The 25025-nt window shown below is 52.5% G+C and overlaps 1 protein-coding gene across 2 annotated transcripts in view; it reads right to left on the bottom strand.

The window, feature by feature from the left end:
* Positions 1–25025, bottom strand: part of HIVEP2 (HIVEP zinc finger 2) — a 165050-nt gene that overhangs the window by 5731 nt on the left and 134294 nt on the right. For both annotated transcript variants that reach the window (XM_078604203.1, XM_078604204.1), the window contains 4 exons: positions 14538–14713; positions 6511–6686; positions 4560–4661; positions 88–1494 (listed from right to left, as the gene is read on the bottom strand). In XM_078604203.1, coding sequence (XP_078460329.1) covers positions 308–1494; positions 4560–4661; positions 6511–6686; positions 14538–14713 — 1641 coding nt within the window. In that variant the 3' untranslated portion in view covers positions 88–307. The remainder of the gene's footprint in view (positions 1–87; positions 1495–4559; positions 4662–6510; positions 6687–14537; positions 14714–25025) is intronic.

Here is a 25025-nt window from a genome sequence, read left to right as displayed (position 1 = left end):
ATGCTCACATGGGGAGAAAGTAGAGTTGATTACCAATCACGGTCACAGGCATAGCGTGCGGCGATGGGCGTTCACGGACGCACTCACCGTGCCCCGCTCCACTCCGCGCACCTCCGCCCAGCCACCGCACGTCTCCATCTCGTGGTCCGCCGCTGCTGACTCAAAGCTTCCCCCCCCCGTGCCGCGGCTGCGCTGGCCGCAGCGCATGGCGCTGACCCGCAGATCGCTCCCTTCCTCGTCGGCAGGCGGGAGGGAGGCGGGCGACGGTGTCACCGCGTCGTCTCGCCACGGCGGCCGTGGGCGGCAGTCAAGGCCGTCCCGGACTCCGTGGTGGGCTGCGTCGACGGGGGGAGACCGGCATGGCGGAGAGCGTGCCGCCCCCCGCGCCCCCGTCGGGATTCTTTGGGCCGTCGGCTGCGCGTAGCGCGCTCCAGCGGCTCGGGGAGAGCGACTGCGCTCGCAGAATGCTGCTGCTGCCACCTCCGCCAGCGGCGCCGCTGTACGCTTCTCGGCTCGGCGACGGCGAGCAGGGTCTGCCGGAGGAGCCGCGCCGGTACGGCGACAGGGAGTGCGCGCGGTGGCCTCGGGGCCGGCTGGGCACCAGCGAGTCGCGGCTCTGCTGCATTTGCTGTTGCGTCGCCGACTCCTGCTGCCGTGATGCACGCTCGCAAAACGGCACGGACAGCCGGCTCACAGAAGCCTGCTGCTGGAAGTGATGGTGGATAAGATGGTGGTGGTGTGGAGGGTGGTGTTGATGTTGAACCTGCGAAAGCTTATTGGACGCCAACTGTTCCGTGTAGTGCGCGGCGAAGGGATCGATCGTGGAGTCGTCACGAGGGTCGGACGCAGCTCTGCCAGGAGAGTACGCTCGGCCCGGAGAGTACGCGCAGGCAGGAGAGTACAGGCGGCCGGGAGAATACGCACGGCTGGGAGAGGCGTTGGGAGACGACGACCTTTCCCCTTCACCTGTGCACGGCGACCCCTCCCGGCTCACGCTCATCTGGCTGGGCGACAATGACGCGTTCATCAACTGGCCGGGGGAGGGAGCCACACTCTCGCTGTTGATGCTCATCGCGTGTGGAGAGTAGCTGTCCCAGCACGCCCTGCCAAAGCCTGCACCGTGCTGATGCTGCTTGTCCCCTGCGCTGCCCTGCTGTGCCGACTTGCCACCCTCGGAGTAGGGGAAGGCGCGGAACTGAGAGGTGAGACTCTCAACCTCGGCGTCAAAGCTGGAGCCTGGGGCCTTGTAGAGCTTCACGCGGGGGCCCTGAGGCCCCCACCCGTCCCCTGTGGAGGACAAAGCTGCGGTGGTCGAGTCTTCTGCTCTGTGATCTCCGGGGCGCCTTGCAAGGCCAGCAATCGCGTCCACCTCGTCGTCCTCGTCATCCTCGTCGTCATCGTCCTCGTTCTCTTCCTCCTCCCGGTCACCGTCGGAGACTTCTGCATCAGAGAACTGGTGGTCTCCAGATGACTTCTTGTGGGCGTTCTCAAGCGCTGTGGGGAGAGAACAGGAAACGGCAGCGAGTCAATGCAGTGTAACGCTATTTTTCGCTCAGGGGGGCACATGCGAAGAGGTGCTATGTAAAACACACGCTCCTGAACGCTCCTGAGCAAAGCACTTCTCCAATGCGATTCGCAAGAAATCGTTGAATTCCTATGAACGACACGAGAGCTCACTACCAGTCATTGTGTGTTCCACGGCAGTGGTATCAAAATTATTTTTGTAATTCACTCGTGGTTGCTTAAAAATGTGGGGCCTGGTTTGTGAATGGCATGTAGGAGGATGAATATCAACGTGAGAAGTCGATTTTTTTCGTCACATAAAATGTTTAGCACGCTTTTACAGCAAGTTCATTAACTCAGCCCATCATCAATTGGGGGTCTATAAAATCAGTATCACTCTGTGGAGAATTAAAGTGGTTGTCCTATGGATAAACTCATCCTCACCATAGGAATATGGAATTTCCACCACTGACTCAGGGCTGTAAACAGGCGATGAGCACCAATACCACAATGGTCATTTCAGCAGGAAATCATTTTTTGCTGAAACCATTGAATGCCAATGAGTTGATATGTGAGAGTGTGCCGAGTGGCTGACTTAACGTACGGTTGGTTCCCTGCAAACGAGCGTGACACACGAGTGACAGCGCGCCTGCCGGGTCGCCGTATCAAGATGGCAGCACGTGTGGCCGCGTCGCATCAAAATGCGGAAGAGGTGCGGAGCAGACGCCACGGCCCGGAAGCGTGAAATGAATGTAATTAGCTGTGACTCACCCACTTATCCATCCTGCCCACGCGCTCGCCCACGCGCTCGCTCATTCGTCAAGCCCCCCCCCCCCCCCAATGCTGTACTTCCTGCAGGCTCTGACGTCAAACGTAATCGGCCCGCGAGGCTGCTGTGCCCCCGGAGCTGGCATGGAGATGGAAGCGTGGGAGTTCCTTCGCCACTGTACTAAACCAATGGCCGTCCCTATGGCAGCTCCCGCACAGCCAAAAAGCGTCGCTCTTCCCTCCCTTCCGCGGATCACAGTGGGCAGGGAATTAAGTGAGAGTTTGAAGAGTGTGTGCGCAAGCAACGAGGAGCCAAGTGCGCATGTTCACCTCTCGCAAGAGCGGAGCGCGGCTGTCGATTTTACCCCTTTCTGGAGCTCTGCGATGTTTGTGTGTACGCACGTGTGTTTGTGCGGGTGTGCGTGTACGCACAAGTGTCGTGGTGACGTCAACGCCATATAGTGGCGAATGGCGGTTGTTGTTGTACGCACGTGTGTGTGTGTGTACGGGTGTGTGTGTGTACGGGTGCGCTGAACACTTCTGTGCTTTACTGCATCAGGTGGTCCTTGAAAATGGAACTCTTTTGGCCTCATTCATATTGAGTTTGTTTTGGGCGAATTTGCACGACTGCTACTCACACCAACTCTCTCCCAGTGGTTCGCATCACTAAACAAACAGCCAACCTGGTAATGCAGTAGCGGTGCGTTAGGTGCACGGCGTGAACTCCCGTAACGCCGTGCGGGTACCACACCCCGATGCCCTACAGCGACCCACCGGGTGACCACGTGGGTTCTATTGCTGGGTGATAGTGCACGACGATCGCCACGAGCGATGGGCACCAATGCTGATTGCTTGTTTGTATGCGTCCGTCAGTCGTGTTGGCTGCCGGTGTTTTGTAAACGAGGCGCTGGACTGGAACGATCATTTGGCCACGCTTTAAAATCCGTTAAATCCTAAAGCGCAGCACATGAAGGGAAGCACCCGCGTGACATCCCCGACATTTCGTCTTCAGGGATTTTTCCAGCGAAAAATATTTCCAATCGCAATTAATGATAAATCACAAATTCCGTTCCCCCGCATCTGCATGTCGCCGCTAACCGCGGGCGAGCACGCCGCTGGAATATTAATGTTGCGTCAGCGGGGTCAAGCCCAGGAGAGCGAGCCACGCGTGTGCCGGCCAGCGCACCGTCACGCTGACCGCCGTGGAGCAGGAGAACGAGCGAGGGGCGTGAGGCAGGCACCGTCGCTCTGGCAACTGGTGCGGCGCGAGAGAGAGGGGATGGGATTGCTCAGGCTGCAGGGCTACAGATTCGAGTCGGTTACTACACGTTTAGCTAAACGATAATGAGATAGTGTGTTTTTTAAGAGATTGTAATTTCCTAACTATTTCATCCCTATTGTGCCATAGGTGTCACGTCATGAGATGAGGCCAACCTTTCAGATCTCTTGCTGTGCAGTGTAACCCTACGCGATAGAGAATGTCCTACGGAAGTGGATATCACAGAACTACCTCTGAGATCCCTTAGAATGACCTGTGGTACCTCACGGTACAGGGCAGCACATGAGAGTAATATTAGTGGTACTAAAGTCTAAACAATATTAACATTTCTCAGAGCTGAAATTTTCCCCGATTCAGTGCAGAACCAAATTTGTGTTGTCATTGGTGACCGATTTTAGACCACCAACTCACTATACTTAAGAACCCGGGTTTAATCACAGGCAAATGAGACCTGAATTCAAACCCAGGATCTTGGCAGTGCCAAACCAGCTCTCTGACCTCTTGGTTTTCAGAAGGAATCTCAAAAAGTAAACCGACATGAAGACAGCAGGAAAGCGTATTCTATGGAAGTTGTCCTTGCATAAGTAAGGTTGGTGGATCACACAATTTAGTGAAACTCCTAGTATCAAAAGGGCATCTATATTGTATTGAGTGTTAGCCCCGTCGCACTCCGGGGTTTTCTCTGGGTACTCTGATTTATCCCCAATTGTATAAACACTCAATATTAATTGAGTTGGCCAAACATGGCAATGAAGGATCACAGAGCTTGGGCAATTGTCGGCACAGGCACTGGCTGCCTCCCCCTGCTTTTCTGTGGTTTCCCGCATCTCCACGTGAAAACTGTACGCATTACAAGTTCTCGACCGTTCGAAGATGCACTTGGTACGGAGCACAACGCCACTGCTATGCAACGATAACTAGTTATGACCGTTACTGCACGGGGGTTCACATGACCCCGATCCAGCGCGCCCCCCCCCCCGTCTTGGACGTGCTGGACGTGCGGTCTTACCGGCCTCCTCGGGGTCCGTGTCGTCCACCGGAACCAGGGTGAGACCCATCTCCAGGCATTTCTTACTGTGAGTCTTGGACTTCATGTGCTTTGTGAGGTTTCCTAGCACAAAATGTACAGATTTAAACGAGCAAATGCACTAAACGCCTTGACAAGTTAAATATGAAAGAGAGTTTAAGCGTCCTTACAGAAGACTTCGTTGTACGATGTACTCAATAGTTAAAAGTACATTTGACGTTTGGGCCATACTAATAGCACAAGGCTATCGTAAAGTGATATGTCTCAGATAAGGGTACAGACGGTTACAGTCTGCCAGTAGAGGGCGATGTTGCCACGTGGTAATTTTTTTGTGGGTTATTTTGTAACTTGGCAAGTTTTGCCCATGAAACCAGCACATATGGCCCACAAAAATTTTCGAATGACGTCACGGAATCTTTAACGACCACTGCGGGGCAGATGGCGCGCGGTGTTTTTGTTGTACTTTCTGGTCGCTACGCCCCAGCAGTATTCACCAGAGCGACCGCCGGGCTCAAAACCACAGCCTCTGCGACAAAGCGGCAAAACGCGCTGCCATGAGGTTACGTCGCGGCCGCTAGGCCACAAGGGAGCACAGAAGAGACGTGAAAGTCTGGACGCCCATGTAAGCCACATGAGGTACTGGGGCACTACGTGGAAAATCGGCCCCTGCGTGTTTGTAGTGCGGGGCCCGGGGTCGCCACAGGTGGCTAGATTCAGTCAAGGACTGCGCGCTTCAACACCACGCCAGTGTGGAAGACTTTAAAGGCATGCGAGGTGTTCACAAAAACTTAAAACAGTTTCACAAAACGCACATCGGCAGTCTGATCTGCCGTCAGATTCGGTCCGCTGAAATGTGCTCCTGGCAAAAGCGGGGGATGAGGATTTGGGCAGCCGGAGCTGAAAACCTCTGCTCAGATGAACCGCTACTTTTAGTAACAATCATAATTATAATAATTTCAGCTTGTGACACGCCAAGCGATATTCGCTCACTCCTGAATATAAAGAGAATCACTCGGAGGGGCGACGGGCCACAGAAAGGCAGGAAGGCACCCAGGCGGAAAGTCAGTGCCCAAGCTGTGCGATCCCCCTATGTTTACATGTGGGAGGACACCGAGGCAACTGGAGAAAACCCACGCGTGCGAGGGGGAAACACGTTATCCCATACAGAGGGAACAGGTGGTGGCCACATTTGCGATGTTACAGCGTTCTCTTGACCGGCCAGGTTATATAGCACCTCGACGCCCACAGGAAGGGAATGTTGCAACATCTGTGTGGCGATCCACCAACTCTCCCTCCCTCCAGAGCGCTGGACTACATGCCACGCGCAAAGCCACCACCACCCGACAAATGAAATAAAATCGACGTCCACTCGGAAGCACTAGCTCAAGGCCCCAGGCTGTCTGTTACAGTGGGGGGGGGGGGGGCACAGGGGGGTGAAGCGTGGAGGAGTGCGTCGGCACACACAGGAGTGAGAGAGACAGTGTGGCGTGCACAACGCCAGAGCATAGAATGCACATTACATGCACTGACACATACTGTAGGCGCAAAATCTGCATTAAACACACGAGAATATCTGCGTAGATTTAACATATGAATTCAGTTCCATTTTTTTTTTACAGTTGCTGAGCACAGGCCCAAAACGTCAAGCGGCCAGCAACAATCAGCACTCTCAAAGTTGTAACAGATAAGAGTCACCAAAACTGTCATATCGAGCAGGGGGTTATTGCTAAGAGCTTCGGAGAAGAGAGATGATTGGGAAGACAAACCCCAAGGTGGACAATGCCGTTGTTGTGCAGCATATTTGTTGCATGTGGGAGGGTGGGAGGGTGGCAGGGGGTGGGAGGGTGGCAGGGGGGTGGAGGGGCAGGGACGGGGGGGGATATTTGAGATGGAGTGGGAAGGAGCTGTGGCACGAGGGGTTAGACGGCCGCACCTTTGGTCTTGAAGGCGAAGCTGCAGATGTGGCAGCGGTAGGGCCGCAGGTCAGAATGCGAGCGGATGTGCTTGCGCAGCATGCTGGGCTTCTTGCAGCGGATGCCGCACTCCTCGCACACGTACTTGCCTCGCCCGCGGCCCCGCACGTACACGTACTCCTCGTTCGACTTGTACCTGCGAGAGGCCGAGGGGCGGCACGGGGGCCAACACCGCCATCAGCGCCGGATTTCCACGCTTACCCTCACCAGCGGAGCTCAGGGGAGGAGGCGACGTCACTCACGGACAGCCTCCGCTACGGCGCTCTGATAGCCCACAACCATTACTGGCAGCAGACAGCGGCGCCAGAGACGCTCACAACAGCATACGACCATTGACGCGACGAACAAATCACGGTCAGAGCATGGCGATCCACACCGCATGGCGCCGGGTGAATCAAGGTTAGCACGAGCTGGCTGTAAATCAAACCAAACACTGTGCCGAGTCTCGTAGAAACCGAGGCACCTCAGTGCTTGTTACCCTTGCGTTACCCGGTTGTGTGTCTCTCTAAAGCCAACGCACAATTGTATCAAGATCAACAACTATGATCAATCCACTGCTTTATGAAGGCCATCCGCACGCCGCTGCTTTCATGGTGCTGCAATGTAACAATCCACTTTATTGCCTACACACAACCTGACTTCAATTTTCCTTCTCCACAGTGGACATCCTCTTGGGGTTCAAACATTGTGCCAAATGGCATACGTATAAAATTTCGATTTAAAGCTTTCGTGACTGCAGGGATTCATCGTCTTGGTTCTTTCGGTAAAGTCACGTAGAAGGAAAAAAATAAAATAATAAAAATAAAACAATAAAATAATTCTCACGACGTTTCGGCCACAATGCAAGCAGCCGTCTTCAGGTGGAGAACAGGTCTGTCAAGTAGACTCTGTCAAGTAGACTCTGTCTACTAGACTCTGTCTACTTGACAGACCTGTTCTCCACCTGAAGATGGCTGCTTGCGTTGTGGCCGAAATGTCGTGAGAATTATTTAATGTTTTATTTTCATTATTTTATTATTTTCCTTCTACGTGACTTTACCGAAAAAACCAAGACAATAGGCATACGTATCGTTTGAAATGTACGGTGTTTCCAGTCAGCGCCAATTGATACTCTCGGGTGCGTTCCCTCCCTGGCTGGCACTCCTTCACCAGTCTCGCCCTCTGGCTACCGTCCCCTTCTAGCGACGTGTCCTGCTCCAAAGCGCACTTGATTTTCTCACATGTCAATGGGATGTGTGTTAACCTGTGTTGTGTTCTCTAACGCATGTGAGCCTCTCTCTGCCCTCTCATTGCAATTCCAAACGTGCGTCACCACCATGGTTCTTGATGCGCTCTTCAGCATTTTGTTCCATTTTCCTCATCAATTTCAGCGTTTTAGATCCAAGTGTCACAGTAGGCACGCTGATTTACGTTCTTCTTGATGCACATTGCTTTTCATCATCGAGTGCGTGAATTAACCCGCTTGTAACAAATAGGAGAGCATGCCACTCAGTTGCTCAGAAAGCCACGTCCGTGCGTGCGTCCGTGTTTCATACGCAACTGGCAGGGCGCGGCCAGCAATGGAGTAGTCTCCGTGAGCCTGGCGATCAAGGCAACTACCGAAGAATGGATGGTGGGAGATTGTCAGGGCAGAATCTTGGGGGTTGCTGCGTGTCTCCTGTGCAGTAGTTGCAGGATCTGGCGGAGAGGTGGAACTCGTTGGCTATGAGGTGCGGTGGTATCAACGGTTTTGGCCACAATTGTGCTTTGATTTCGATCTGCACTCACAACATGTTGGGTAGCATTGTCCTAGATCCTATGTATTTTACGCATGTCTCTGTCTGTATTTCGCCACGTATCTGTACGTGCAAATGCAAAATCGTGCATGAGCCTGCACGTCTCTGAGAATGTGCTCACGGCTCCAGGAATATTCACCACTTGTGCTCTCATGGAACGAACGGCCACCCCCACAAGCCTCTCCATCTTAGTTTGGGGGCTTTAACAGGACCACGGAGGTTATTCTGGCAGCGCCACGTGAATCAAGACCTGGTATTTGCAACGGAAACATCGCAAGCTGCTCCAAAGGGTGGGGGGTACTGGCAGTGGAATCGACGTTGCACAGCCAAACATAACCCACACGCACACGGTCCGCACGACGCACTGTACACAAGGTCACGTGGGTCAGAGCACGGCACGCGGGGCTCACGCTGGCCACAGAGGTAAGCGGCAGTCTATCCGCCGAGTTCCTCTTTGTGTGGAAGATTCGAAGAATTTCATTTCAGGACAGGTTCAACAACGGATACAGGGCGGCACACAGCATGAACCACAGTTTTGTTAACCAGGAACATGTGGTCCTGATGACTTTGCCATGTTTGTAGGACAGGCAATGCAATGGTTTCTAGAGGTTGGCTACCAAAGTGACACATTGATGCAGAAAGTGGCATCAATGTAAAGCGAATTAGCATCTGTGTTCGGGTGGCAGGAACTGATTTGGACCGAAATCTGGTAACGGTGTTGCTGTGTTGAAATTCATTGCAGCCTACTGCGCAGTGGTGACAGAAGTAGGCTGGTTTTTGGTCAACAATGCAAATGGTGGCGACCCCGGTGGAGCCTGGGTGTTGGCCATGAGGCATGGGAGAAGATTTCAGCCATGGTGGTGCTCATTCAGCTGCCATTGTACCAATCAATGTCAATTTAGACCCGAGCTGCACACAGAATAGCAACGTTATTCCCCTGAATTTGTATTCGGCGTCGTGCCACAAAACGGCAATATTCTTACAAACACGAATTGGGTAAACTGCATTCAGAATGCGTTCTCTCTGAGTTTCAGAATGGCAATGGGTCAGCGACGGCCAAGACGGCGTGACCGCAAAACAAGAGATAGAAAAGTTACAGCCGAATTGAGACGATGGCGGAATCCGAGCGGCATTATGTAATGAGGTCGGGCTCGCTGCGCCGGCAAGGGGCGGCCGCTGTTTTCTGTAAACCGGGGCTCAAGGTGGCTCCTGCTGCTGCAGGGCATCCAACGAACTGCATTTATATAAAAAAAGGTCATACCTACTTCAAGATATTTGTTGAAAATCTCCTTTATCCAACAGCAAAAAAATTAATTTCTGGCTTGTAACGCGCCGCACGGTTACTCGCTCACTTGGCAAGAAAAAAAAACGACTCAGAGGTGCGCGGAGGAACCACAGACAAGCGGGGAAGGCCACAGATGGGCGGTGGACTGGCGTTACCAACAATTTCCCAAGCTCTGCAGTCCTTTATATATTAAGGTGTTTTCAGCCAATTAATGAGTGCTTACATGTGGGAGGAAACCGGAGCACCTAAAGAAAACCCACACGTGCGAGGGGGAAACACTCTATCCCAAATAGATGGAACAGGTGGAGTCCAAGTTTTCGGCACCACTTCTGACAAGCCAGGGTATGGCACCTCCTCACCACCCACGGACATGGAGTTTCCCCAATGTGTGAGCCACCAACCCTCCCTGCCTAGTGCTAAATTATAAGCCACGTGCATAGCCATCACTGACTGGCTGATAAACAATCAAAGAGAGAATATCTGGCGATCCTGCTGCTGCAAAAGCACAAGCGCAAACAACAACAACACAGCTCGACACATTCATCAATAACACTGTGTGGCCTTAAAAGGAAAATATAATAGGTGACATTTCAGGCAATGGTCCTTCTTCACAGTAAATTCTGATGGAATATCTGTAATGCCTAAAACTCTTCCCAATTTCATTCTCTTCACACTGTCAAATTGACTTTGCCATAACATTAGAGTTAGGGTTACTAATTCCAATTTTAATTTACCTTCAAGGAATCCATAAGGATGTCATGGAAAGTTAAAAAATGAGATTTAGTTAGTCTTAATTGGCCTGAAGAACTTAACAATGTAATTTTCTTTAATGTGCATGTTATTTTGTAAAGTGATTTATATTGGCATTTCTGGCTCCCAAAGGCTAAACGGGTTTGTATTGCAGGGTGTGAAAAGGCTCTGCGCACGCAGCAGTCGTTTGCTTTGCAGTACCTGTACACGCCCCTGGAGGGCTTCTTTGGTTGTCTACAATGACTATCTCCAGTAAAACTACACATTTGCTTTCTTACCACACCTCCCCACCTCGTATACTCAGAAAGGGACACAAGACCGATTTTAAGAATCGTTGATTCATTTTCCTCTGACCACTTCACTCAGTGATTCTTCCGCCCAAGTTGAGAACTTGGTCTACCAGACACTGACTGTTTTGTCTCATCCAATACACTGTGTTCAACCACCACCACTGTGTTCAACCACCACTACCACCACACTGTGTTCAACAATCACCACTACCACACTGAGCCCAGCAAGATGGCGCCACGTACGTCTATACAGGTCGCCTTGCTGCTCCGTATGTCTTGCTTTTTTATTGGTTTTCCTTTCTCTTTTATGTCTTATCTTGTGTCTTTTCTTCTTCCTCTTCTCAATTTGTCTCTGTTCTCTCTTCATCTCTTTTTATTTTGTTATTTTTGCTCTGTGCCCGGTGTCTCCAGCCCCGACCCCGGCTCGCTATACTCACTCGCTAGCTTACTGGGTTTCGCTGTGGGCCTGCTCAGCTGCATCGTTGCCGCCAGGGGACTGGACAATGCCATCGCTCCTCTGGGCTGCGCCACTGACTTGCCCTGCCGGTCACGGCGTTGACCCATTGAGCTGCACCATCGCCCTGCCGGGTCGCACTGTCACCCCACGGAGCCGCACCATCGATTTGTTGCTCCACTCTGTTGTCTCGCTGATCCTCTCCCAGTATCACTGGCCAGCGGTCCCTGCTGGTCATCAGCCAATATGTCTGGTGCCCGACGCATTCCTCTGTAAAACCAGCTCTATGGCAGTCTCCACCATGATTCAGCTGTTCAACAAACAGAATAAGTCCGCGTAAATTCACGATCGCATCTTCGAAGGACAGTTGCATTCCATTACTGAAACCTGGCACCAACCATTAAATTGTCCTAATCTTATTGCCTGTAGGCTGACAGGGTACACATACAGTGAAATGGCCCAACAACTGCCAGCCTCAAGACTCACTAGCGTTCAAACTAATTGTGGTGGAATCTGTCTCTTCATTTGTCACATTATCATCTCGCTCGATTTCATTGCCAGCATATCAGACCCTTTGGAGCTATTGGGCACTTTGTTCGTGGCCAGCAGCTGAACTTGCTGTTTCCATTCTAAATTAACCGATATCCCTATGGCTCGTGTCAACCGTGAAAAGTGTGAGTCATGGAGACCGACGGCTGGTGTGCATCAAGGCGCATGACCCATATATACAAACGTCCAGTCTACCTGTCCAAAACCCTCACTCCCGTAACAAACCTCACATCACGGGCTGCTGGTCTTTGCTCTGCAGACAGCTCTTACGACGACATCCCGCGTGTAAGAAAAAAGTTTGGGCTGCACGCTTTCTCATTTCGCCAAGCCAAAGGCACGGAATTCACTTTCCCAGCAAACTGTGTGCTGAGAAAAATTCAAACATCTTTTCGCAAAATTCTAATATATTTTTTAAAACTCCAATATCTTATCTCTTCAACCTAGCTTTCAATTCTTAAACTCAGAATTAAATAATGTAATGCGCTGCTGGTCATTATTGTAAGCAGCCCAATTTAAGTAACTTTCGGATTTCACACTGCAGGTCGCAACATCACACTCACTCACCCACTCATTCACAAACTCATCCACTCCTCCACTCACCACACCACTCGCACTGCTCCACTTTGGAATTTTCTCCCATTATATATTTTCCAACATGCTCAATCATACCTATTAAAACTTCGACATTGCTGCTTGTTGCTGGCCGCTATACTTATATTGCTCACAAAGATCACAGGTACTGAATTTACTCTCATATTGAGAAAAATCCGGGAACAGAGCCAGGCACGATAGAGAGCATGTTGATTCGTGCCTGGCTCGGTCTCCGCAACTCGGCTTGCCTCAATGGCCAGCACGCGGCGTCACGGTGACCGAGCGGCCGCACAGCAGGGCGCTGCTGGAAGGCTGGCGTGGTGCTGCGCTATGCCGCAAAAGCACGCCGGGTAGAATCGACGTCGAGACGTCATCACGACCCAACTCATTGATTCCACCGACCACAACCTCATCACTAGCGCTTCCAACCCTCACAGCCGGATCCTGCAGCTGCTGAGTAGTGTTTTATTATTTTTATGACGATGCTGGTTTAACCCAAGAAAGCCTCGCTGAGCCTCAAGACTCTTATTCAAGAGGGTCCTGCCAAGTTTTCAAAGTACGGAGGCAATGTTTCTGTGTGTTTAATCCTAATTGAGTAATTTGGAGGAAATATATAAGAATTGGGATGCTTTGGCCAATATTTACATTGTAAATACCAGAGAGAACCCGAAGGAATAATAATAATAATTAAATTTATAATGCGCGCAAATTTGCGGACAGAACGGCCGCAACTCAGAGGCGCGGAACCAAGCTCAAAGTCGCTCGAAAGCATGGTTATAGAGGTGAGTTTTTAAGTCTCTCTTGAAGGAGGTGATTGAGGTGATACTGCGAATGTGCAGAGGGATTGCGTTCCAGACTGTTGCGGCTGCCACCGAGAAGCGGCGCATAGACATGACCATCCTGGATCTTCGTATCAAGAGGAGGTCGTGAGTCGCGCTGCGCAGGCATCTGCCATGTGCTGAGCTGCAAGTTGTCAATAATGAAGAAAGGTACGGCGGGCAGGCAGATGTGAAGGCATGGTGGCAGAGGCAGGCGATCTTGTATATGACCCTACTGGTGATGGGTAGCCAGTTGAGGACACGGAGACAGGCAAGCGAGTCGAGACGGGGATGAGTGTGGCCAATGAAAAGGTGTCAGTTTTGTTGCCAGATAAAAGGGGCTAATTTTTTTTTATCATATTTTTCTACTGGCAAATAAGGTTCCAATGGTGCGTGCTAGGTTGTTTTGTAGTCTTTGAAAAACAGGAGGAGATCATACAAATTGGTGCCAGGCCCTTCTTGCTGTGATGCATTAGTGTTCACAATGGGCCACTGCAATGCCACCCAACGGCAGACACGCAACCTCCAAGATGTGCTCTGACAGTCTCCCACCATCTGCTCTCAGGTCTTCCCCAATGTCGCCGGACTTGCATGGACCACTCCGATGTCAAGAGAGTTGCTCACAACCTGTTTTATTTCTATTGGAAATATTATTGGAATAAAATGCGGTTTCAAGCTAGGTTGACGCATTGCATTGGGTAAAGTGGAGCAGTGCGAGGGAATACGCATAAAGCGAAGTGAGGTGACCTGTGCGGTGTTCTGAGTGTGGGTGGGTGACTGTGTTGTGAGCTGCAGTATGGTGAGTGTGTGAGTGGGTGAGTGGGTCAGTGTGTGAGTGGGTGAGTGTGGGAGTAGGTGAGTGGGTGAGCACAATGTGTTGTCACCTGCAGTATGGTGAATCTCTGAGTGGGTGAGAGAGTGCGTGAGCCCGTGAGTGGGTGGGTGTGTGAGTGTGTGAGTGGGTGAGTGGAGCTGTAGCGTAGGGGTTAGCGCACTGCGCTACGAACCCGGTGATCCGAGTTCGATTCCCGCTCGTGGCCAACACCAGTGACGATTATCTGAACTGGTCCTGAACCTCCTCTAGGTCAACTCAACCTAAAATGAGTACCTGGTGCTGTGTATAAAATCATCGTCAACCGGGAGACAAAGGTGGTCGGGCGTAGTGCTGGCCATCCACCCCCTCGTGTACCGTTCCAGCATTGATAGGTACTCGCTAACAGCACTTGCCCCAAAAGTCTGTTAAGGCAATACGGGGGATTTTTGAGTGGTGAGTGGTGAGTGAGTGGTGAGTGAGTGAGTGGGTGACTGAGTGAGTCAGTGGGTGAGTCAGTGGGTGAGTGGGTGAGTGCAGCGTGGTGGTTGAGTAATGTGGATGACTGGACCACTTGAGCAAACTAGTGAGCGAGTGGGTTAGTGGGTGGGTGGATGACTGGACCAAGGCAGCAAGTGAGTGAGTCTGCGAGCTGGTGTCTCACCCGCCCTCGAATATCTTGATGCGGCTTGGCTGGGGCCCCCCCTTCATAGGAGGCGGCTCAGGGCCGGCGCTGTCCTGGGCCCCGCGTCCTTCCAGCTCCCCGCGCTCCCTGCCCGGGCCTGCAGCCCGGCCTCGCCCTGCGCCCGTAGCCTTGGGCTCCGCCGCCGGCATGGCGCCCTGCAAGGCCATGTCGGCAAACAACGCGACTCCCCGTTACACAAGCAGATGTGAGCACACAGTGGGGTTGGCTGTACTTGGATATGGTAAGAAATTACTTGGGGGGAACTCAAAAATGGCCCTCCCCCCCCCCCCCAAACTTGGACCATATCAACTTAGCAAGGGGGGCAGCGGATGCGAGCATATTGACTGATACATTGTGTTGCGCCTGTTTCCGCAGAAAGTTCATTTCAAATAATTAAGCAATGTTGTGCATCTATTTTGTATGTATATTCGGAGACTTTTTACACAATTGTACTTGCGTGTTTTCCTCCCACGTACCACCTGGGAAATCCTGAGCGTGACAAACGGACACTTACGAATGACACATATCTTATATAAAATATAATCGCCCAGATCTGTGGCTCTGTCATTGTGGATTAACGCGGCACGGATTGCTTGAAGTGCGTCACGTGACCGCGAGCAAGCAGCCAACCAGAGCTGCGCCCCTCCCAAACATGTACGCCCCCGGATTGGTTGAAGTGCGTCACGTGACCACAAGCAAGCAGCCGGGTGAGTGAGATGGAGGAGACGGTCGAGTGAGAGTGAGGCAGAGCCGTGCTCTGTCCACTGCTACCCTGAGAGAGAGCCGTGCTCTGTCCACTGCTGCCCTGAGGGAGAGCCGCACTATCTCCACTGCTGCCGTGAGAGAGCCAGACGCGCTCTCTCCACTGCTGCCCTGAGGCAGAGCCATGCTCGGTACGCTGCTTTCCTGAGGGAGATGGGTGAGTGATAGTGAGCCAGAGCCGTGCTCCGTCCACTGCTGCTCTGAGGGACCCCCATGCTCTCCACTGCTGGCTTAGAGAGCCGCGCTGTCTGCACTGCTGCCGTGAGAGAGCCAGACGCGCTCTCTCCACTGCTGCCCTGAGGGAGAGCCGTGCTCTGTCCACTGCTGCCCTGAGGGAGAGCCGCGCTGTCTCCACTGCTGCCGTGAGGGAGCTAAACGCGCTCTCTCCACTGCTGCCCTGAGACAGAGCCGTGCTCTGTCCACTGCTGCCCTGAGGGAGAGCCGCGCTATCTCCACTGCTGCCGTGAGGGAGCCAGACGCACTCTCTCCGCTGCTAGCCTGAGGGAGAGCCGTGCTCTGTCCATTACATTAGTACTGGAGTTTTTTGTATGTTTAAATCCACTGCTGGATGAAGGCCCACTGCAGAATCCTAAGGATTTACTTGACCAGTCTGTTGGGGGCCGCCGCATGCTGTGGTTGTTGGGGGGCACCGCAAGCTGTGGTTGTTTGGGGCCGCCGCAGGCTGTGGTTGTTGGGGGGCGCCGCAGGCTGTGGTTGTTCGGGGGCGCTGCAGGCGCCTGTGGCGCCCCCCAACAACCTAGTCTTATATATGATGTCATTTTTTTGTCTGTCTGTTCGCACACTTGCGAAGGATTTGGCTCTCAAACGGTGGGGTTTTTTGTACAAAAAAATAGTCAGTTACCACGCCGTAAGCCCCGTGGTGAGCTATCACTATCCCCTTTTCCCATCCATCAACTTTAAGGTAGCTAAATTAACGCTTTAGTGAGATTTTTTACTTATTCAATTCTCTCGCGCGATCGACCATACCAACTCACACGCGTTCGGTGGGGGTGAGGGGGAAATTTTATTTTGCGTTAAAATTGCAATATACAAAAACACTGAGTTCAATTCTTCACAGTGTGATGTCCCCCCCCCCCCGCCACCCCGATGCGTGCAGTTACTACTATAGAGCCGGTAGATATTACTGCAGAGCGGGCGGGGGGGTCGTGGATGGGGGGGGGGGGGGGTGACGGATAACGGACCAGCCCCCAGCCTGCCAAGGTACTACCTCGGCCGGCTGGGCAATCTAGGCGAGGCCGGGGGGCTCTGCGCGGGACTAGGCCTCACCATGGCAATGTAAATTAAGTGCTATTTTCTTGCTTCTTTCGCTAAACTCACGTAGATAGAAAACTTACATTGAAAAAATTCGTTTGCAAATATGTAATTAATAATGTCTGTGTGTAGACAACTAATATTTCCAAATTAGGTTGCTAAATATTAAAATATGATTTTGTGTGTCTATCACCGTTCGTGTGAGTCGATGTACGTGCCTGCCATGATGTGTGTGTGTACGTCCGTGTGTGTGTGTATATATTGTCCAGCAAAACAACCCCCTACCTCCTCGTGGTACCGGACGGGCATCGCTGTTGTGGGCAGTGCTGTGGGGGGAGGGCGAATTCCGATTGGCCTTTCCCCTCATGGCGTTTGTGACCACCACAGCAGCCAAAAGGGGGCTCTGGACGGGTGCGAGAGGCTGGTAACCCCCCCCCCCCCCCCACTGAAGACGAACATCCGTGGAGGGATGCAGGCAAGGCCGATGAGTCAGATGCCTTCTATGGCCTCCTGTCACAGGTGCTAGCTAAAGTCGCCCCTCGGGATAGAGTCATCTTGTTGGGTGACTTCAATGCCCGAGTTGGTCATGATGCTGGCACCTGGTCTGGAGTGATTGGAAGGCATGGGCCAGATCAGCTCAATAACAACGGCAGGAGGCTGCTCGATTTTTGTGCACCCCATGGGATTGTAATTACCAACACGCTGTTCAGGTTTTCGGCGCATCCACACAACATCATGGATGCATGCCGGGTCCAAGCAAGAACATCTGCTGGACTACATAGTGACGGAACAGCGGATGCGGGCCCATGTCCTTGATACCAGGACCTACCGTGGAGCTGATCTGCCCACTGACCATCGACTTGTCATCTGTAAGATGCACCTCCTATTCTTCCACTCCAGTGGTGAGTATACACCCAGGACCCCATTCAAACCCTTAGCGGCATGGTCTTAGCTAGCTGATGAAAGTTGTAAGAGAGAATTTCATCATCACTTGTGGCTGGGGTTGGCATCGTCCCCCACTCATCCTGATATCGAGGGGAAATGGGCGAGGTTTAGGACTGTGGCTCATGCAGCTGCAATGGCTGCTTTGGGTACACGGTCCAGACCTCCCCAGAGACCCTGGCTGACAGACGAGGTGTTCAAGCTGGCTGAGAAAAAGCGACAGGCCCACTCTCATCAGCTTCAGCATCCCACATCGGAGAATGAGGCTTACCGCAGCCTTCGCACGGAGGTTCTGAGAGCCGTGAGGCGCTGCAAGGTTGGGTGGTGGTCGCGGGTTGCTGAGGAGATGGAGTCTGCCTCAATGGCCCGCAATCACAAATCGATCTTTAATTCCATCAAAAAAGTAACCTGCAGCGCCACACCTATTACCATCATTAGGGGAAAGAACGGTGATCCAATCGCCGACCCCCAGGAACAGGTTTGCAGATTTGCTGAGTATTTCTGAGGTCCAGGGGGAGGGGACATCCCTCAGCCTGGATAACAACGTGGGACAAAGTGGGGATGACCCAGCCGAGGCTGCAGTGCCTCAAATATTGGACGAAGTCACCCCCTATGAGTGGCTGGCTGAGCTGCCATCTGTTGAGGAAGTACTGAAGGCGATCCAGAGTCTGAGACTAGGAAAGGCACCGGGCAGAGATGATCTCAGAAGCAAAATGCTGAGAGAGGGTGGCGTTTGTGCACAGACTGCCCTACATGACATCATAATAAGTCTGGACCACTGGACGGGTTCCGCAGGACTGGAAGAATGCCCTGGTGGTCCCCCTCTTTAAGAAGGGGGATCGCACAGACTGTAACAACTGCAGGGGCATCTCACTCCTCAGTGTGCCGGGAAAGATCCTGGCAAAGATTATTCAACATCGCCTTGCTAGGCACGCTGAGGAGAGGCTTGCGGAGCCCCAATGCGGTTTCAGGAAAGGGCGGTCCTGCACACATGCCATAATTTATGTCCGTCTGCTACAGCAGAGGTGTAGGGAATTCCAACAAGACCTACATCTCTGCTTTATTGACCTGGTCAAGGCCCATGATACCATCAATAGGCCAGGGCTCTGGGTTGTCCTTCATGCTTTCGGAGTCCCTGACCCTCTGCTCACGATCATTAAGGACCTTCATGATGGTGAGTGGGCCTGAGTAAAACCATGTGGCCGGGAGTCGAAGCCATTCCCTGTACACCTTGGGGTGCGACAGGGATGTCCTCTGGCTCCCACATTATTTAATATCTATTTGACCACGTAGTTCGTGAAGCCTTCAATAGCTGTACCGACGGATTTCCATCTGGTACAGATACAATGGGAGGCTGATCGATGCCCGGGTGCGTTCAAGGGATGGCTCACTATTGGTCAACCACGTTATATATGCTGATGACCTGGTAATTGCGGCTCACTCAGAGGAGGAGTTTGAGGCGCTGCTGCTGAAACTGGAGTGTGCCACTAAGAGGTGGCCTTACCATCTGCCCCACCAAAACGAAGCACCTGCGTGGGTATTTTGTACCATCGGGTACTCCACCCCCACAACTCCCAATCGGTGATGAGGCAGTTGTGGAGAGAGTGCAGAGTTTTCCAAACCTGGGCAGTGTACTCATGACCGGCTCCGGTTTAACAGCAGAGGTCTCACTCCAAATCAGTCGAGCGGCATTATCCCTTCATCGGTTGCATAACGCTGTGTGGAAGCTACCTGGTCTGTCGCTCTGCACGAAGCTTCAGGTCTTCTCGGCCACAGTCATTCCCTCCCTTCTCTACGCTTGCGAAACGTGGACCCCCCTAATGGAACATCTTCGCCGGTTAGAAACATTTAGGCTGACCTGCCTACGAATCCTGGGTTTAACAAGGCTGGATTGTGTGAAGAGCTCACAAATTCTCGAAAGATCTAGACAAAGTCCCATTGATGAGCACCTCCGGCAGGCAAGGCTGCGTTGGCTGGGCCATGTAGCCCGCATGCCCTATCAACACACGCCCAAACAGTAAAGTCACGTAGAAGGGAAATGATAAAATAATAAAAAATAAAGCATAATAAAATACAACTATCACGACGTTTCGGCCACAACGCAAGCAGCCGTACTCAGGTGAAGAATAGGGCTGTCGGAAAGACAGCGTCTGAACGCTGTCTTTCCGTCAGACCCTGTTCTTCTGAACGCTGTCTTTCCGACAGCCCTGTTCTTCACCTGAGGACGGCTGCTTGCGTTGTGGCCAAAACGTCGTGAGAGTTGTATTTTATTATGTTTTATTTTTATTATTTTATTATTTCCCTTCTACGTGACTTTACCGAAATAACCAATAAGATGAATCCCTGCAGTCACGAAAGCTTTAAATCGGATTTTAAATGCCCAAACAGCTTTTGTTCGGCCGGATCGAGGGGGCTAAACGGGCACGGCACGGGCTAGAGAAGACATGGAGTGACATGGTAAAGGAGGATGTGGAGCTGAGTGGACTTGCCGATGACTGGTACCAGCGCTGTCAATATCGGCCTCTGTGGAGGAGGCTCGTGGAGGACGCTACTGTGCAGTTGGAGGCAGTCGTCCTCCAACAACAACAGAGGGTGGAGGAGCGATGCTCACAACAACGAGCGGAGCGCCAGGTGGCTAAAGCACAGCAAGTTGGCACAGTAGGGGGCACAGGTGGTGCATCAGCCAGTCATCTCGGTCATCTCAGTCAGTCAACCCGTGGCACCTGGGTCTGCCCCATTACCTCCTGCCAACGGGCGTTCGACACTTCATGTGGCCTCAAGGTGCCCATGGCCTGGCACAACTGTCGTGGTGACGCCACCGCCACTTAGTGGTGAATGGCGGTTATTGTTGCTGTGTGTCAGTCGATGTGTGTGTGTTAGTCAATGTGTGTGCGTGTGTAGACAGCTAATATTTAAACATTAAGTTAGTACATTTTAAAATAAAAATGTGTGTCTAAGTCCATGTGTGAGTCGATGTGCGTGTCTGCATCAATGTCTGCATGTAAGTCGATGTGTGTGTGGCTCTATGTGCGTGTGTGAGTCCATATGTATGTGTGTAAGTGCATGGGTATGTGTGTGCAACTCCGTGTGTGTGTGTATAAGTCACTTTGTGTGTAAGTCGATGTGTCTGTGCGTTAATGGATGTGTGTGTGTAAGTCCATGTGTGTGTGTGGGGGTCCATGTGTGTGTAAGTCGATGTGTGTGTGTACATCGATATGTGTGTGGAAGTCCATGTGTGTGTGAGTCTGTGTGTGTAAATCGCTGTGTGTGCAAGTCGATATTTCTGTGTGTACGTCGATATTTCTGTGTGTGCAGCTCTATGTGTGTGTGTGTGTGAGTCGATGTGAGTGTGTGAGTCTATGTGTGTCAGTCAATGTGTGTGTACGTCGATAAGTGTGTGTGTTAGCCCATATGTGTTTGTCAGTCTATATGCGTGTATGTGTTTCCATGTGTGTGTGCGTCGATGTGTGTGTGAGTCTATGTATGCGTGAGTCGATGTGTGTGTGTAAGTCGATGTGTGTGCGTGGGTCCATATGTGTGTGTAAGTCCATGTGTGTGTGTGTGTAAGTCCATGTGTGTGTGTCTTAGTCCATATGTGTGTAGGTCAATGTGTCTGTGTAGATCGATGTGTGTGTGTAAGTCTATGTGTGTGTGTGAGAGTCAATGGGTGTGTGTAACTCCATGTGTGTGTGTCTAAAATCGATGTCTGTGTGTGCGAGTCCATATGTGCGTGTGTGTGTAAGTCGATGTGTGTGTGTCTTTTTCGCCCGGGCAACGCCGGGTACTTCCCGCTAGTAGCTATATATTTGTAGTGACATAGAATGGGTCACTACGGCGCGTAGCGCTGGTTACTGACAGAGAGGGGAATTGTGGGTGTAGCAGCCGATCTGCCAGCAGAGCATGCAATGCCATGGAATGGGTACCTAGGGTGCGTACCGCTGGTTTCTGGCAGAGGGCATCTGAGGACGTAGCAGCCTGGTCGGTTAACAGGGCACGCAATAGGCCGGGGTAAGGGATGTAGGGAAAAGGTGACAGAGGGGACACGTGGAGTATAGCCCAGAACCTTCTGGTAGGTTCCAGAAGGGGGCGTGGTTAAGGGCGGAGCCAGGCCACACTGGGGGGCATAAAAGGGAGGTCCCGAGGCTGGATCGGAGCTGTTGTCTGGAATGGAACCCATCGTGCTACCAAGTCTTTGTCCCCGTCTTCGTCCTCCTCTTCACCTCCTCGGCGTTGTTGGTCAGGCAGTGTACTAGCTGTCCTGACCATAGTATAGTTATCCCCTGTACTTGTGATGATTAAAATAAACGAGAGTGCCTCCTACTATTAGTGTCTCTGAAATGATTAACTAAATTTGGTGCCAGAAGTTTTAACTATAAATACAAAATTAGGAAAAGTTAGAGTATATATATTCTTGGGTCTTTCCGTAAAGTCACATATGTAATAAAGGACTCTTTTACTGTGTCTGTCTCCGTTGTCCTTTATTCGGGTTCTTACAACTTGTCCCACACGGCCCTCACTCAAAGCCTCCCTGCTTGGCAGCTCGACAGCTGCCGTCGCTCCCGTAGCCTTTCTCCACTCCAATGCAGCTCCGCTGCAGGTTCTCTTGTGCAGTCCTTCAGCTGCTCTCACTGCAGCTCCACCGCTGCTCCCCGTTCCTCCCGTGCCCAGTCACCGCTGGCCGACGGTGCCGAGTCTCACCGCTTGGCGATCTCGCCACTCTCCACTCTCCGCCCTGCGTGGCCTCACCCTATCTCTATTCCCATACTCTCTCCCCGTCTCTTCCGGTTCTCTCCCTTAAGACCTTACCCCTCTCTCTCACGTGACCTAACCCCTCCCCCCATGACGTCATATCCGCGAAGACCTTTACGCCCGCATTACACCACCCTCCCCCGTGGAGAAAATTCCAGCCGTCCTCGGCTGAACAACAACAACAAGTAATGCGAGAGAACACAACCATCATACATGCGAGGACAACGAAGCATACAACAAATATAACAATAACAACAAGAACACGAACAGTATAAATCAACGAAACGTAAGGGACTTAGACCGCGTGCGGGTTGCCGGCCCGTCCCGGACGGGCGGCGGCCCCCCTGCAGACCGGGAACGCGACGGGTTTTAAGAGCGACAGGATCAAGTCTTCCTGTCGCTATTGGAGGCCCGCCAACGTCCCGGTCCCGTATCCCTGAAGGCCCAGAGTCCGGGGTGTCCCGCAATCGTGTCTGCGGCGGGATCGGAAGGGCGGCGGGGCTCGGTGTCCCCGCAGCCGTGGTAGGCACACCCTGAGCAGAGTCCCCTGTCTCCTGCAGTGTCACGGCCGGCTTGTCTGTGAAAGGCACGACAGGCGCTCTTGCAGGGTCAACAGGCACAGGCAAGGGTGAGTCAGCAGCAACAGACCCCGGCAAGGCAACATCAGGAGATGACGCATCCGTTCGAGGGGCCACATATGGTTTCAAGCGAGACGTGTGAACGTACCAACGCCGAGATCCAAACCCCTTAGAGCGTCGAGCGCACCGTTCGTTCCGGGCCTGGGCTTTGGCCGTAGCCATGCGGGCCCCTTCCCGCGCCTCAGTGACACGGCGAACGGTGTCCTGAATGTAATCAGGAAGAGGTTTAGTAGGTCCCCTCACTCCTGTTCCCAACTGCACATCCATCGGCGGCACGTTTTCGCGGCCGTACATAAGGAAAAACGGCGAATATCCTGTAGCCGCATGCGGCGTCATCCGGTATGCCGAGAGTACCCCAGGGATATGCAAATCCCAATCTGATTGTTTTTCACTCACCATGTGACACAGCATGGCGGACAAAGTCCGATTTAGCCGTTCAACCATACCATCCGTCTGTGGGTGGTAGGGAGATGTCCGTATCTTTTTAGAAGAACAATTTCGGCCTTGATCTGTGAGGAGCCTCTCTGGCGCCCCCTTGTCCATAATGTACCCAAATAGAAAGGCGTCTGTAATGGACGCCGCCAACTGGTCGGGCAAGGGCCAGGCCATCGGCCAGCGGGAGAGGTACTCCACCCCAACTAGCAAATATTTATTACCCTTAGCGGATGGCGGGAAGGGTCCCAAAATATCTAACGCCACCAGTTCATTAACTCGAGACACCTGAATAGACTGTATCGGCGGCACATATGGGTGTTTAGGCGGCTTCCGCCGGGCACAATTGGGACACGCGCGAACGTGACCGACGACATCTGTTGTCATGCCGTGCCAAAAGTAATCTCGCTGCAACGTCAATAGGGTCTTCTGCACCCCCAGATGTAAGAGCGTGTCGCAATGCAGAGTCCTAATCAGTTCGTACCACAAGGATGCCGGTACAACCAGACGCCAGCGTTCCTGTAACCCTTCCCTCCACATCAGCAGACCATCGCGGAGAGCGGTTTCCGGCGTACCCCCCGAACCCGGTCCCCCACTCTCCTTCGCAGCCCGATTCCGTAAGGTCAACAATGAATCGTCCGGCATTTGTTCCCGAATCCACACAGCCCTTGGAAGATTCAAAACCCCATCAGCCGGTCCCGGCCCCATTGGAGCATCAGGCACCTCGACCGCCAACGCGACAGGCTGAGGGGGATGGTGGATCGGCGCACACCTATGCGTCCCGGACGCGCACGAGCAAGGGGATCGCTGCGGCAACCTAGAGAGCGCGTCCGCATTCGCGTGACGCACCCCCTTCCGGTGGTGCATACTGCAAGGCCGCATGATCCGTGCGCACAATAAACGAACGGCCGTAGAGATACGGTCGAAATTGGCGGAGAAAGTAAACAATAGCCAAAAGTTCTCGGCGAGTGACGCAGTAGCGGGTTTCTGCGGGAGACAAAACCCGGCTACCGTACGCCACCACGCGCTCCACACCGCCTTTGGACTGAGACAACACGGCCCCAATTCCCGTGTCACTCGCGTCCGTATCCAGAATGAAGGGGTGATCAAAATCTGTATAATCCAACGTCGGCGCCGTAGCCAACCGATCGCGCAGGCCTTGAAACGCCGCCTCTTCTGGCGGTCCCCAAGCAAATGTCCGTCCTTTACCCGTAAGGAGGTGCAAAGGCCTCGCGATCGTCGTAAAATTCGGTACAAACCTACGATAATATGAGCCAAACCCCAAAAACCGACGCACATCCCCCACCGTGGCCGGGGTTGGCCAGTCACGGACGCACGCTGTCTTGTCCGGATCGGTGGCAACCCCGTCAGCACTAACGATATGTCCCAAATAGCGCACGGATCGTTGCATTTCTTAGGTTTGAATTTCAAATTAGCGGAACGCATCCTGGCGAACACCGCCTCCAACCTCAGTAAATGTTCGTCAAATGTGCGGCTGAAGACGATAATATCGTCTAAATATATCAGACATGTCTCCCACTACAACCCCGTTAATACCAGTTCCATCAACCTCTGAAATGTGGCGGGGGCAGCATTCAACCCCATCGGAAGACAATTAAATTGAAATAACCCCTGCGGCGTACGGAAAGCAGTCTTTTCCCGCGAGGACTCG

The sequence above is a fragment of the Lampetra planeri genome, chromosome 22 (genome assembly GCF_965212315.1).
Source record: "Lampetra planeri chromosome 22, kcLamPlan1.2.h2, whole genome shotgun sequence".
Lineage (NCBI taxonomy): Eukaryota > Metazoa > Chordata > Hyperoartia > Petromyzontiformes > Petromyzontidae > Lampetra > Lampetra planeri.
Note: the sequence above shows the minus strand (reverse complement) of the source record. Positions and strands in the feature narration are given on the sequence as shown.